At 38.7% G+C, this 13,537-nt stretch overlaps 2 protein-coding genes across 8 annotated transcripts in view; one reads left to right on the top strand and one right to left on the bottom strand.

The window, feature by feature from the left end:
- The window catches only part of DLG2 (discs large MAGUK scaffold protein 2), a gene marked incomplete at its 3' end in the record, with an annotated part of 2,041,616 nt that extends 2,038,908 nt beyond the window's left edge, over nucleotides 1-2,708 (bottom strand). For 2 of the 7 annotated variants that reach the window (XM_082682853.1, XM_082682879.1), the window contains exon 1: nucleotides 2,508-2,708. In XM_082682853.1, coding sequence (XP_082538979.1) covers nucleotides 2,508-2,526 — 19 coding nt within the window. In that variant the 5' untranslated portion in view covers nucleotides 2,527-2,708. The remainder of the gene's footprint in view (nucleotides 1-2,507) is intronic. The other 5 variants (XM_082682864.1, XM_082682880.1, XM_082682878.1 and 2 more) reach the window with 3 other exon arrangements.
- A 1,720-nt stretch (nucleotides 2,709-4,428) lies between these two features.
- On the top strand, nucleotides 4,429-11,333 carry TMEM126B (transmembrane protein 126B). Its single transcript, XM_082682850.1, is given in 6 exon segments — nucleotides 4,429-4,599; nucleotides 7,851-7,972; nucleotides 9,199-9,392; nucleotides 10,440-10,551; nucleotides 10,998-11,153; nucleotides 11,155-11,333. Coding segments are annotated over 6 exon segments (690 nt in total). The 5' UTR covers nucleotides 4,429-4,518; the 3' UTR covers nucleotides 11,180-11,333.
- Nucleotides 11,334-13,537: the final 2,204 nt, after the last annotated feature.

Genomic DNA, 13,537 nt, shown 5'->3' with positions numbered 1-13,537 from the left:
AGCCTGTTGGGGCTAGAAACCTTAAGAGCAACCTGCTTACTGTTGGTAGGAATGCAAACAGGTGCAGTCACTATAGAAAACATTATGGAGGTTCCTCAAAATTTAAAAACAGAAATACTATATGATCCAGGAATTCCACTACTGGGTGTGTACTCAAGGGAAACAAAAACACTAATTCAAGAAGATATATGCACTCCTATGCTTATTGCAGCATTATTTATAATACCCAAGATAGGGAAGCAACCCAAGTATTCATCAATACATGAATGGATGGAGAAGATATAGTAAACAGACACACACACACATACACACACACACACATGCACAAACTAGAATACTATGCAGCCATAGAAAGAATGAAATCTTGCCATCTGACAACATGAATGGATTTAGAGAGTACTATGCTGATGAATAAGTCAGAGAAAAAGACAAATACCATACGATTTCACTAATATGTGGAATCTTAAAAACAAAACAATTGAATAAACAAACAAAAAACAGAAAGAGACCCATAAATACAGAGAACAAACTGATGGTTGCCAGACAGGTGGTGGGGGTAGGGACAATGGACAAAATAGGTAAATAGTGAGTAGGAGGTACAGGCTTCCAGCTATGGAATGAGGAAGTCACGAGGAAAAAAGGTACAGCACAGGGAATATAGTCAACGGTATTATAATAGTTTTGTACGGTGACTGATAGTAGCCACACTTGTGAACATAGCATCATGTATATACTTGTCCAGTCACTATGTTGTGAACCTGAAACTAATGTAACATCGTGTTATCAATTTTACTTCAATAATATTTTTTTAAGGACTTCATTAAAAAAAGACACCTGCTTAGTTAAGTGATACCTAGAATATCAATTGCTCATCCTCCACCTCCTTCCCAGGTAACTTTTTTTCCAAATCTCTCCCCGCCTCTCTCCTTTCTCTCGCCTCCTCATCTTCTCTCCCTGCTACATACACACATACACAATGTGTTTAAAATCAATTATTAATCTAAAATAAGGCAGTCCAGAAGGGACAACATCCAGAGAACAATAAGTGGTAGAGAGAATAAAAACACATGGTAAGTAAGTCTAAGAGCCATGCCATTTATTGGCTATATTGCCAAAACCATTCTTGATCCAGATAAACCAACTGTGTCAGGTCTAGACAGGTATGGCTCCAAAATCTGACAGACAGTTTATTTATCTCAGTGATATTACAGGAGAGATCAGGAGAAGGAAACAATCCCAGTCTCAAATCCAATGTACAAAGGAACGTTTCTATGTGTTTCTGAGGCTTTATATATATCACTGTCCATTTCTACAGAAACCTGTTGGATAAAACATCTCACTGATAATAAGTTTCCTCAATGCACCTTCCAAATCCACAGGTAGAAGGAGTAAACATCATGCAGAGTGAGGTTGCCCTTAAACATTTACCCTGAACTTTAGTTTCAGTTTGTAGCAAACTCATATAACTGTGAAAAAATTTTTGTTCAAAACTCTTGAGAAAAGTCTTTATAGTTGGTCTGATTTTCCACACCATGTCAGGGGGGAAAAAAAAAAAACAGAAACAAGAAAAAAAAACAAAACTGGTTTCATTAGGATCCCAAAGTTAACCTGGGATAGATCTAGGTTAAAGTGAATTCCATGGTCCAACCTGTAACAAACTATACTTTAGAAAGCCACTGGATCTTGATCAATTCTGGGGAGAGAGGAGGGAATCAGGGGTTTACCTGACTTGGGAAACTCGCCAATGCATGAATTTGGAAACGCACAGCAGCTTACCAGTGCTTTATCACAAAAGTGAATATTTACCCTAGAGCAAACCCAAGTATGAAATTTATTTCTAATCAAATGATTAGCAAATCTGCAACTGTGTTCAGTACAATTTTGTTATCTTTTACAACTATGTGATTCACTTGATAAATATTAAGTCCAGGGTGCCTGAGCATCTCAGTCAGTTAGGTGTCTGCCTTCAGCTCAGGTCATGATTCTAGGGTTCTGGGATCAGGCCCCACGTCGTTGGGCTCCTTGCTCAGCAGGGAGTCTGCTTCTCCCTCTTCCTCTGCCCCACCGCCCTCACTCATGCTCTCTTCTCACTATCTCAAATAAATAAATAAAACCTTTAAATAAGTAAATACTAAGTCCATGAAGAAGAGCTCCACTGTACAAGTTTCATTTTTAAAGTCTGTTCAAAAGTATCCTTTGACGAGCTAAAAAAAAAAAGCTAAACAAAAGCTCAAATCTATGGTATCAAATCTATGCTGATTATAAACTGTAATTTAGACAACCTGAGTTATGAAATCACAATGTCTGTAATTAATTACTATAGTCTTACTTCATTATACTTTAGCAAAATATTACTGAATGAGTACCACAGAAAAGACAGTATCACAATAAATATTTCCCAAAACCCAAGCAAAATTTTACTCTCAAATGGAATACAGTTTAAACAGCAAACACCAGAACCAAGAAAAGGGGGAAACATATATTATATAGGAAGCCTCATAGCCCACCTTTCTTCTTGACTGGCATTCTTGGGTCTTTGCACTGCCACAGGATCCAAGATCTCTTTTCAGGTCTCAACTTGATTCAGCTGGACTGAGGCCAAGAGCCAGGTAACTGTTGCAAACCACTTCACAGCTCAATTTTGAAATCCAGGCTGTCTTCTCCTCCAGATAGAGGAAAAAAATTATGTGTTTTTCCCACAATTAAACTTTTGACACTGCCCACAGAGTTCAGAGAAAAATAACCTTGAGTTTTTCAATTTTTATAAAATATTTATTCTGTTTAAAAAAACTGAGAAAATTATTGTAAGCATAGAAAATGTTATTAAAACTCCTCTTCAGACATCAACATTTTTGGAATTCAGTGACTAACTCAATTAAGGCACAAACCAAATTTACACAGCTGTCTCATTACTCCGTACATGATCAAATTCAAAGATGAACTGATTGATGATAAAGATCCTCAATTCTTTAAAGAAAAATGTAACCCCCTCCCCAACAACAACAACAACAAAAAAAATACTTTTAAAAACCTTTTTGCCTCTGGTCTCTAGAAAGGTGGGTGAGTTTGAACAGTTTTCTGGGGCAGAACACAGACTGACTGAAAGGCCCCTTTTTATTTACTGGACCAGAGTTCCAGATCTCACCCCCTCAGTAAGACAGGATCCAGCTTGTTGTCACTTTCATTTTTTTTCTTCTGTGCTCTCCAAGCCCCTCGGGCTTAATCCTTAATGCCCCTCTGATTCTGATCCTCCCATGTATTAACGAGAGGATTGAAAAGAAGGAAAGCAATCCCTTGGCATGGAGACATTAAAGTGACAGTGCTACTCAATGGGCACTTGATGCAGGATGAGTTGGCGAAGCAGATTTCTTCACACTGGAGTCATTCACATCATGCCATCTCTTCGCATCCGAGCAGCTCCCTAGCCGGCGAGGAAAAACACCGAGACTGTTCAAGAGAAGTCAAACCTTCCCCCAAAGGTGTTTTCTGAGACGATGTAGTAGTATTAGGCATGTGAGCACAAGCTGTGCAAACGGTTCGCGATTTCCTAAATGAGAGTTCTGCTGCTTGGCTTCCACATCCACCCTTTCTCTCAATCTCTCTCCAAACTACCCACCTTCCTTTTGCAGAAAAGACAAGAAATCTCTCTGCTACCGCTGGCCACCCCTGCCCACACCCCGTTCTTATATAGAAGTGCACAGAAATGTCCTGCACCCTCCACGCGATGAAATGTTTCCTCAGGCAGGAGAAACAGCAGCACTAGAAATTATATAACTCTCGAATTTGGCTTCTCTAAGACATGGAGACTGGAGGGTCGGGGGTTGCTGGTCTGGGAGATACTGCTGGGCACTGAACGTGCACAAAAGGGCGCCAGGCCTCCTCGCAGCGCCCCCACCTCGAAATATCGGCTGGCAGAGGGCTCTTCTTGGGAAGTGGGGGGAATTTTCTCTCTGGTCCCTTTCCAAGCGGGGTGAAAGGATGGAATACCAGGGAACTAGAGACTGGGAGAGGACTCAGACCGCTGCGGGGGGAGGAGGTAGTCGGGGCTGCTCTGGCGGCCGGTTGGGGGCTCAAGGGAGGCGGTGCCCAGGAAGCCGAAGCCTTAACACACGAACCAGGCCAAAGGGGAGAACTCCTTCAAGGAGTGAAAGGGCCGGCAGGTCGGCCCCAGCTAACGGAGGTGCCCAGAAGAGAGGAAAGCGCGCAGCAACATCCCTGCGCTCGGACCGCCCCACGCACGCCCTCAGCATGAGTGAAGAGGGAGCTAGGTTAACAAATAGCAGGCTAAGGGAATGTAGGGCTGGCAAGAAGGCGGGCCCACGGCCCTCTGGACCTCCTCGAAGCCAATGAGCGGCCCTCATTTCTGGACGCCACGCCCAATCACAGCCAGGATGGAGGGCGCGGCTTTTGACTGGACCGGGGAGGGCCGGGGCTGCAGGCTAGAGGCGTGAGCCGGCACCACTTCCCGCTCCGGGCGCTCTGGGTCCCCGCCCACCGCTAGTCATGTGACCCACCAAAATGGCGGCGCTCGGGCGTGAGGCTGGGACTGACCTGAAGGATGCAGGTGTAGTGCCGGCGAGACCGGGGGAAGCGCCCAAGGTAGGCGGAAACCCGGGGCCGTATGAGTCGTGATTTCTGCAGCCTCTATTGACGGGCTCTTCTGAAATGATGGAATTTTAAAACCTAAAGAGAACAGCCTCCAAGCCCACGCGGGACGCAGTGAAGCCCCCAGTTGTTATGGAAGGAGGCGGAGAGAAAATAGACTTAAAGTCTAGTCCCGATTGCTTGCAGTTTCTTTTCTCTTGTCTCCAGGCCTTTCGCTGGCTTTCAACTTGAATTACTTCCGTGTAGTTTCTTCCACACCTTACCCCACCCCTACCAAACTCTCTTTTAGATATTCCTTTAAACGTCACTACTCTGGGAAACCTTCCCACACTTCTTCTGGCTAGGTTAAGGCTTTTCTCATGTTTTTTGTTTGGTTTGGTTTCATTTTTATGGCACACTAATTCTGCCTTTAAATTACCTACCTTTTTGTCCTGACCTCGGTCGGGTTATGGATTCCAGAGGACACAACTGCTTTTTAATGATCCTAAGGTCTTTCAGATACCAGGTGCTATGTAAATGATGGATATTAAATGAAATTCTGAAAAGCCAGGTAAAATAATACACATAAAAGCAGTACAGAACTACTTTGCAGACTATAAACTTGAATACATAACACTCTTACTGAGATAATCGTGGTGACCAGTTGAGTGGCCTTGGACAAGTCAATTTTTAGATAAAATGCTTGTTACAGTTGATGGAGGGAGGTGGGTGGGAGATGGGCTAAATAAGTAATGAGTATTAAGGAGGGCAATTCTTATGATGAGCACAGGATGTTTTGGTTTTTTTAAGATTTTATTTATTTATTTGACAGAGAGAAATCACAAGTAGATGGAGAGGCAGGCAGAGAGAGAGAGAGGGAAGCAGGCTCCCTGCTGAGCAGAGAGCCCGATGTGGGCCTCGATCCCAGGACCCTGAGATCATGATCCAAGCCGAAGGCAGCGGCTTAACCCACTGAGCCACCCAGGCGCCCCAGCACAGGATGTTTAATGTAACTGATGGATCACTAAATTCTTCTGAAATCAATATTAGACTCTGTGTTAAATAACTGGAATTTAAATAAAATTTTTGAAAAAAATTAAAATTTAAAAAAGTCAGTTATCACAAAGTCTTTACATTTCAGTACTTGTTAAAAAGTCTATCAAGGGGCACCTAGGTGGTTCAGTGGGTTAAAGCCTCTGCCTTCAGCTCAGGTCATGATCCCAGGGTTCTGGGATCGAGCCCTACATCGGGCTCTCTGCTCAGCAGGGAGTCTGCTTCCCCTCATTCTCTCTCTGCCTGCTTCTCTGCCTACTTATGATCTCTGTGAAATAAATAAATATATATTTTTTTTAAAAAGTCTATCAGAAAATTACTAATCTCTTTCTCTGCTTTAGTAACAGTGCCTTCCAAAGACTAGATGGAAGATTAATGTTTGCACTCAGTAAGCATTTGTCTTGTTTCAGTGTTTTAGAATCATAATACTGGGTGTCTGGGTTCCGTCTGTATTGATAGTGTAGACAGGTATAAGGTTGGTACAAGGCATTGCCTTAGAGTTTTCTTTGTGGGAAATAAGGGAATTTAAGGAATTGGATGACAGCAAAATAAACATTTATTTTAAATAAACATATGATAAATTACCATGTTACTGGTATCTGCCTTCATAGTATATTAGATGGATTAGATATAGAGTCTCCCTTAGATACTACTATATCTTCTGTTTTCCATTTAGATGTCCAAAAGAGCCAGAAGATTAAATTTAATCCATAAGAAAGTATAATTTATCATTTTTTACCTGTCCCCTCAGATATTTTAAAGAAAAAAATAGTACTGGCCGGAGTCCATTTCTACAATGATGCAGGGCAAGAAGCTTGTCCATTATTACTCATTTTGTAATAATGTATGAAAGTTAAAGGAGCCCATACCTTCAGAATGTTTATGCCATGGATAACTTAACCTTTCATTAGTTAGGGTTAAGATTGGTACATATCACTTATTCAACAAATGAGTATTACGGTGATGTTTAACAATTACAGCGTGTGTCCACTAATTACCAGTGTCAGAATCACTTGGTTTATTAAAATGCAGATTTCTAGACTTCATCCTACTCCTATTGAATCCAAATATCAGGAGGGAGCTCAAAAAACTGCATTTCAAATAAACCTCGCGTGTGATTCTGGTGCAAACTAAAGGTTGAGAATCACTGATTTATTATCTTCTGAGTTCATTGTGCTTATTCCACTCTAATTCTTTTGCCCGGGACTCTTGAAATTTGAGATCTAGTCTATGCCCTTAATGTAAAGTGGAGGTCAGTATAAACTGTGAAGGGCCTTAATTTTTTTAATCTATTTGTTGGCTAATCTGGACTCCCATAATGCTAGCATGGCAAAAGATTTAACAAATGTTATTAAGAGTTTTCACAGAGACGCAAGAGTCTTACCCAGAGCAAAAGATTCAGAAAGGATCCTTTCTTAAGATCCAATTTTGTTTTGTTTTCTTTATCACTGTTTTTTACTTTCTTTTAAGGTGCTACTGTATAAATTTGTTGTGGTCCCTTGACATTGGCAACTGTCTATTCAGATATCACACTTGGGACATAGGAACCTTCCCACAGTGGAGCCCCGTGCCATGGGTCCAGATTCCCTGGTATACTACATATAGTTTCCAGCAAATGCTGTGCTTCTGCCGCAGGTGCTCCTAGGGAGCTGGATATATAATTTACATAATCCAGGGTATCCATAAGCATTACCTCTTCCTAGCCTGGAAGAGTATCCCTCTCTCACTAAGTGAGGCAATCCCTGCTCTCCTCCTTCTCCAGGAAACTCAGCATACTCTCCAAAATGATCTCAGGCTTTCAGGAGACAGTTGTTAACAAGTGCTGTTGTTTCCTTCTAGCTCTGAAAAAGCTAGAGCAAGAATACAAAGTTTGTCTACCTTTGGGGAAAACTGTAAGAACAACAAAAATTCTGTATCTCAGAAAGTTATCCTTCTACACTAGGTCCTAAGACAAGTCAATCTTTCTGAACCTTATTTTTCTCATCTATAAAAGTGTAAAAATAGAGATGATCAGTATTCTATAAATTTCACAAAAAGTCATTATCTAGCAGATAATAAGAGCTACTAAATATTGACTGAATCATTGACAAAGTATGTGAAAGCAGATGACAGTTTTACTAGGATCTAAATCGTTTTTAATCTGAACCTAAAATTTATAAGATTTATTATTAATATCATTAGCTATTATGGTTCTGAAATTTTGTGTTTTCCAGGACATCAGAATGGCAACATACACACCTGGTCAGCCCAGTCTTTCTCTGGAAGATGCAAAACTCAGAAAACCAATGATCATCGAAATCATAGAAAAAAAAATTGAATATCTTAGAAAAGAAAAGTAAGAGACATACCCAGACTGAAAGTCTCTAACTTTATTTGCACATCTTCTATATTGCCATTGTTTCTGAGTATCTAAGATCCTATTAACTTTATTGAGTTGGTTATAGAGAGTTTATGAAAAAACTTGAGGGAAAAAATACACAGATGAAAATAGTAGTTTGTTGGAATATTGAGACCGTGGATAATTTCTTTTGCTTCTTAGAAAGAAAATGTCCAAAACTATTGTTGAAATGTTATTTATACAGTAAACATTTTTAAATTAAAAGCAATTAGGAGAACACCATTTTGAGAGCTACTTATATTTAATTGGCATTTAATTATAATTATATTCAGTTTAGAATTGATTAACTCGGCACAGTGCTGAATTCAAAAAAGAAATATAGATTCCATGATGTACGTATAGTTTCATATTACCATTTCAACTTAGATTAACAGAGCTCAAGAATAAAATAAAAGGACATTAATCTTAGACCTCAGACATTTTGAATTTAGGTTTGAGTCAGAATCAGTAAAACTAGATGTGTCAATGGGGCGCCTGGGTGGCTCAGTGGGTTAAGCCGCTGCCTTCGGCTCAGGTCATGATCTCAGGGTCCTGGGATCGAGTCCCGCATCGGGCTCTCTGCTCAGCAGGGAACCTGCTTCCCTCTCTCTCTCTGCCTGTCTCTCCGAATACTTGTGATTTCTCTCTGTCAAATAAATAAATAAAATCTTTAAAAAAAAAAAAAAAAAAAAACTAGATGTGTCAAATCTCTTTGCATATCCTAGACAAATTGTTTTAAATATATTTGCCCTAATTAAGAAATAGTTATTTGTTAGAGAGCCTAACCAAATGTAAACAACTTTGACTTAAGCAAATTAATTTTTTTAGTAGCAAAAGCAGTATTCTTAGGTATCTCATAAATTTGCCTATATATTGGAACATACTCATTTTATTTGTGGCCAAAATTTTATCTCTTAAAAGAGTTCCATTTTAGAACTACTCTAAGTGATTTCAGAAAGAGGCTTCTATCCTCTCATTAGAATGCAAATTCCATGAGAGGGGGATGTTTTTTCTTTATTCATTGCCCCATCCTCAACACACAGAAGATGTCTTTTGCATAGTAAGTGTTGAAGAAATACTTGATGTTGAGTAAATACATAATAATAAATGACTACCCAGGAAAGGGTATCTCTATTAAGAGAATATTATGTTGAATGTAATTTTTCTCTTTGTTTTTCCTATAGGACTTTAAATATATATGGCACAGCATTCCTTGGAACAGCAGCTAGTTTCTCTGGAATAATGGCCAACTTCATTTTCAGACATTGCTTCAAGGTTAAACATGATGCTTTGAAGACATATGCATCACTGACAACACTTCCGTTTTTGTCTACTGTAGTCACTTATAAGCTCCTTGTAACGGATGCTTTGTATTTGGGTAAATTTAAATTCATTAATATATAATGTGTTTATGTTTAAGTAAAATTAGACATTAATATATACTGTTGATAATGATCACTAATGCTCGTATATTGCTTTGCCCCTTAGAAAGGACCTTCACATACATTATCCTAGTTCATCCCCACCACAGTCCTCATGATTAGGCAGGGCACGTCGTGTCATGTCCTCTTTACAGATACACAACCAAAGGTAAGACATGTTCATGTATGCTAAGAGACAACATACTGGAGAAAAAGCAAGTTTTGGCATACTGCACACATGATTTCAGATTCTGCTTCCCCCCACTTAAGTTTTGTGACAATGCACAAGTCATTGAATATCTGAGACTCCATTCTATAAATCAGGACTACCAATACCTACCTCTCAGGACTGCTGTGATGATTAAAGTACTGTATGTTAAATGCCTAATGAGGTAGCTAACCTATTGTGGGCTTCTAATGTTATTTCCTGCCTCCTCCTCTTACCTTAAGTTTTATAACTAGTCATTGATGGAACCTCTGAATCCTATTTATCAGGTCCCTGCTCAAGTATCTCTTTCCCAGGAAAATCTCTGATTCCCTCAGGGTAGGTTAGGTTTCTATATAAATCTTCTGTTCATTTTACATTCAAAGCATTGTGCACAATTAAAAATTATGTATTTAAATATTTGTCCTAGTCCTTTTCTTGTAGACTCACTTAAAGGGTCTCTTTTTTGCAACATATCACTAATACATGCCTGACACATAGCAATAAAAATGCATTAACCTAGAATCCAGATGTCTGGGTCTACTTGTTTAATATTTTCCTTATGGAATTGCTTTCTGCAACAATTATATATATAAGAGATAACTTAAGTATAATAAAAGCATTTTTTTAAACATGGTGCATTTAGTCTATCATGTGCCTTAGACTGAGTTTCTAATCTTTCTGTTGTTTCACTGTGATTGAGGACAGTACAGATAACTACTCTGTGAGGATACAAGACTGTCTTAATAACTCTTATCCTGAATTTTAAAAAGAAACCAAATTTACTTTTGTTTTCCAGGCAATATAAGCCAGGAAAATTGTGTTCTAAGAAGTTCACTGATTAGCATAATATGTGGTGTTTTATATCCCTGTGGTTTGGCTTTCTCTAAAAATGGACGCCTTGCAGTCAAGTAAGTCTGTCTGTTTGTTCCTTTTCTTCCTTCCTTTCTCCATTTTTTTTTTAAATATTTTATTTATTTATTTGACAGAAAGAGACACAGCAAGAGAGGGAACACAATCAGGGGGAGTGGAAGAGGGAGAAGCAGGTTCCCGCCAAGCAGGGAGCCTGATGTGGGGCTTGATCCCAGCATCCTGGGGTTATGACCTGAGCAGAAGGCAGATGCCACCAGGGCACCCCCATTTTTTTTTTTAAATGTACATTAACTTTTCTTATTCTTTAGCTGCGAATGACACACTTTAATTATAATGTAGTTTGGTACTTCAAATAGCTGGCTTTAAACCTTTTTGCTATGTATATGAAAGACCATAGAATAGAAATTATCCATTTGGGGGATATCAATGAACTTTTCATAGAAAATACATCCGAAAGAAGCTCTTGATTATTTTTCCTTTTTAGGTATCATACTGTTCCATTGCCACCAAAAGGAAGGGTTTTACTTTACTGGCTGCTGCTTTGTCAGACAGAGATAAAAGCAATGATGATTCCTCTAGTCTTAGATACGGCCTTTGGGATATTTAATGGTCTACAGCATTATGCAAGATTTGAAAGTAGACGAGAAAACTGTACATGAAGATTAAAGAGTGAGTGGATACTAAATCAGCACAATGGGGTTTTTTTATGATGAGGACTCAGGCATTGCTGAAGCAGTTAAAAGTAACTGGACAATTTGTTTCTGTTCCTTTGCCTGGTATACAGCGTACTCAATAAATATTCAGTAATTCAGTATCTAAATGTAAGTTTCATCTTTATTGTGTGTGGAAATGAGTTTGAGACATCAAGGTCTGCTCTACAAATTTATATATTCATGAGACATTTAAGTATATCTCAAGTACCATGTAACATGTAATAAGGAATGGTCCTTAACCCAGAAGGAACTCATAATTAGAAGAGAAATTTAAAATGTGAACACATAGCAAGAGGAGGTTTGAGAAGTACACAAATAATTCTGTGGCTTTTAACTACTTGGTTAGTGGTAAAAACTAAGGGAAGAAAGTGACATTTGACCTATATTTTGAAGGAGTAGTTGACAGTTCATAAGAAAGCAACACAGAAATTAACATACAGCGCATTCCTCTCTCCTGCACTCTTATTCTGTATACTTTCTAGCCTCTTATCATTAACAAATGTGCTGTTAAAGGAACTTTATTAGGTGCCTTTTATGCTGTGCATTATTATAGATACCAGGGGTCCAAAGATTCAGTCCCTACCCTCAGGAAGCTCAAAATTTAAGGAAAGAGATTACAACACTTTAAGTCTTTGAGAACATTTCTTTATCTTAGTTCAGGAAATGAGCACTGTCTGATGAATAAGGCACAGAATGGAGCCCCACAGTTCATTCTCCTTGTCTTAACCATGTATAATTTGAGATAAGATTCAGTCATCTGAGGCTCCAAACAACACAAAGCAAAATGGAAGTCTTACCAGGGTGCTTTATGACATCATAGATAACAAAGTGGGATATACCTTAGTGCTTATGAAAAAAATAAAACTAGCTAGTTAGGTGTCCAACTTGGTCTTCTCAGAATAATTCACAAAACTGAGGAAAGGGCAAATGACTAAGGGGAACTAAGTCAAACCGATAACTGGATCAATGGTATTCATATTTCAACTCTTTAAAAAAATTCTAATACAAAGATGATACATGAATGCCATCTCAATGTAACATACTTGATTGACCCAGAAATATATAGAGCAAGATTTGAAAGTTCCCCTTCACTCCCACATCCTGTTCTCCAGAGGGCACCACTATCAAGTTAGCATGCCTCTCCTTGCAGTACTTTTTTGTATACTGCAAATTAATTTTCACTTCAGTGTCTTGGAGGTATTTCCAACTCATTATGTATAGGTCTGACATGGTTTTTTTCAGTGCCTGAGAAACATTCTTGGTGATTCCAGTATTCATATAGGTAATGTTTCTAACACCCTGGTCTATCTACCCAACTGCTTAACTCCCATGGTCATACTCTGGAACTGCGCCATCCAATATAATAGTCACTAGACCACTTGTGGCAACTGAGCATTTGAAATGTGACTAGTTTAAGTTAAGATGCATTGTAAGTGTAAAATACACAAGTTTTGAAGAATTATGTAAAAAAGTTAAATACCTCATTAAAATATTTCATACATGATTTATATATTTTTATTGGACTATGTTGCTGTAGCTTTAGTCATTATCATTAAGTTCAAATTCTCTACATTCTCAATTTTAAAATCTCATTTCCTGATCACTACCTCCTGTTCTTCCTGTTCATTCACTTTCCACAATTCTAGCATTACTTTGACCTCATCAGAACCTATAGTCCATCAATTCTACTACCTTCTTACTGCCCAGCATGCCCTTCACATTTTCACTGTTGTTCCCTGGATTCAGCCACATCAATCTTTTTAAAGGTTGCCAATCGCAAGGCAAAAATTAAAAATTAAAAAATAAAAATCTAGTTAAAACTCATTTTTAAATAAAAATATTGGCTTCCTTTTTGAGTTCTCTATTCATGTCTTTGGCATATTTGATTTGCAGAAGCTCTATAAATTCTGTGTTTTATTTGTTCAAATGATGAGATAGTAATCTGGGAGGTTAACTTATGTTCCCCTTCCCTGCCTCCTGAAAGCTGAGGAGATTGGTACCTTACTCCATGACTTCATTTTGCCTTTCCTACAATAGAAAAAGTTGGGAAGTCTACTGATAATTTCCTCCAGTGATGGAAAGCAGTAATTGCCAGAGTGGCTGTAAGAGGCCTGAAGGAGGAAATTAGGGAAACCTTGATCCAGGCTTGAACCCAAAGTTGACACTAGGTAAAAGGCAGTATCTAGAGACAAGATAGGTCAGAGATGTCAAGTACAGCCTGGGCTCATCTCTCGGGTTCAAATCTCGGTTTTACTACTTACCAACAGGATGATTTTAACAAGCTATTTCACCTCTCTGGACCTCTATTTCC

The sequence above is a fragment of the Mustela nivalis genome (genome assembly GCF_964662115.1).
Source record: "Mustela nivalis genome assembly, chromosome: 9".
NCBI classification, from domain to species: Eukaryota; Metazoa; Chordata; class Mammalia; order Carnivora; family Mustelidae; genus Mustela; species Mustela nivalis.
Note: the sequence above shows the minus strand (reverse complement) of the source record. Positions and strands in the feature narration are given on the sequence as shown.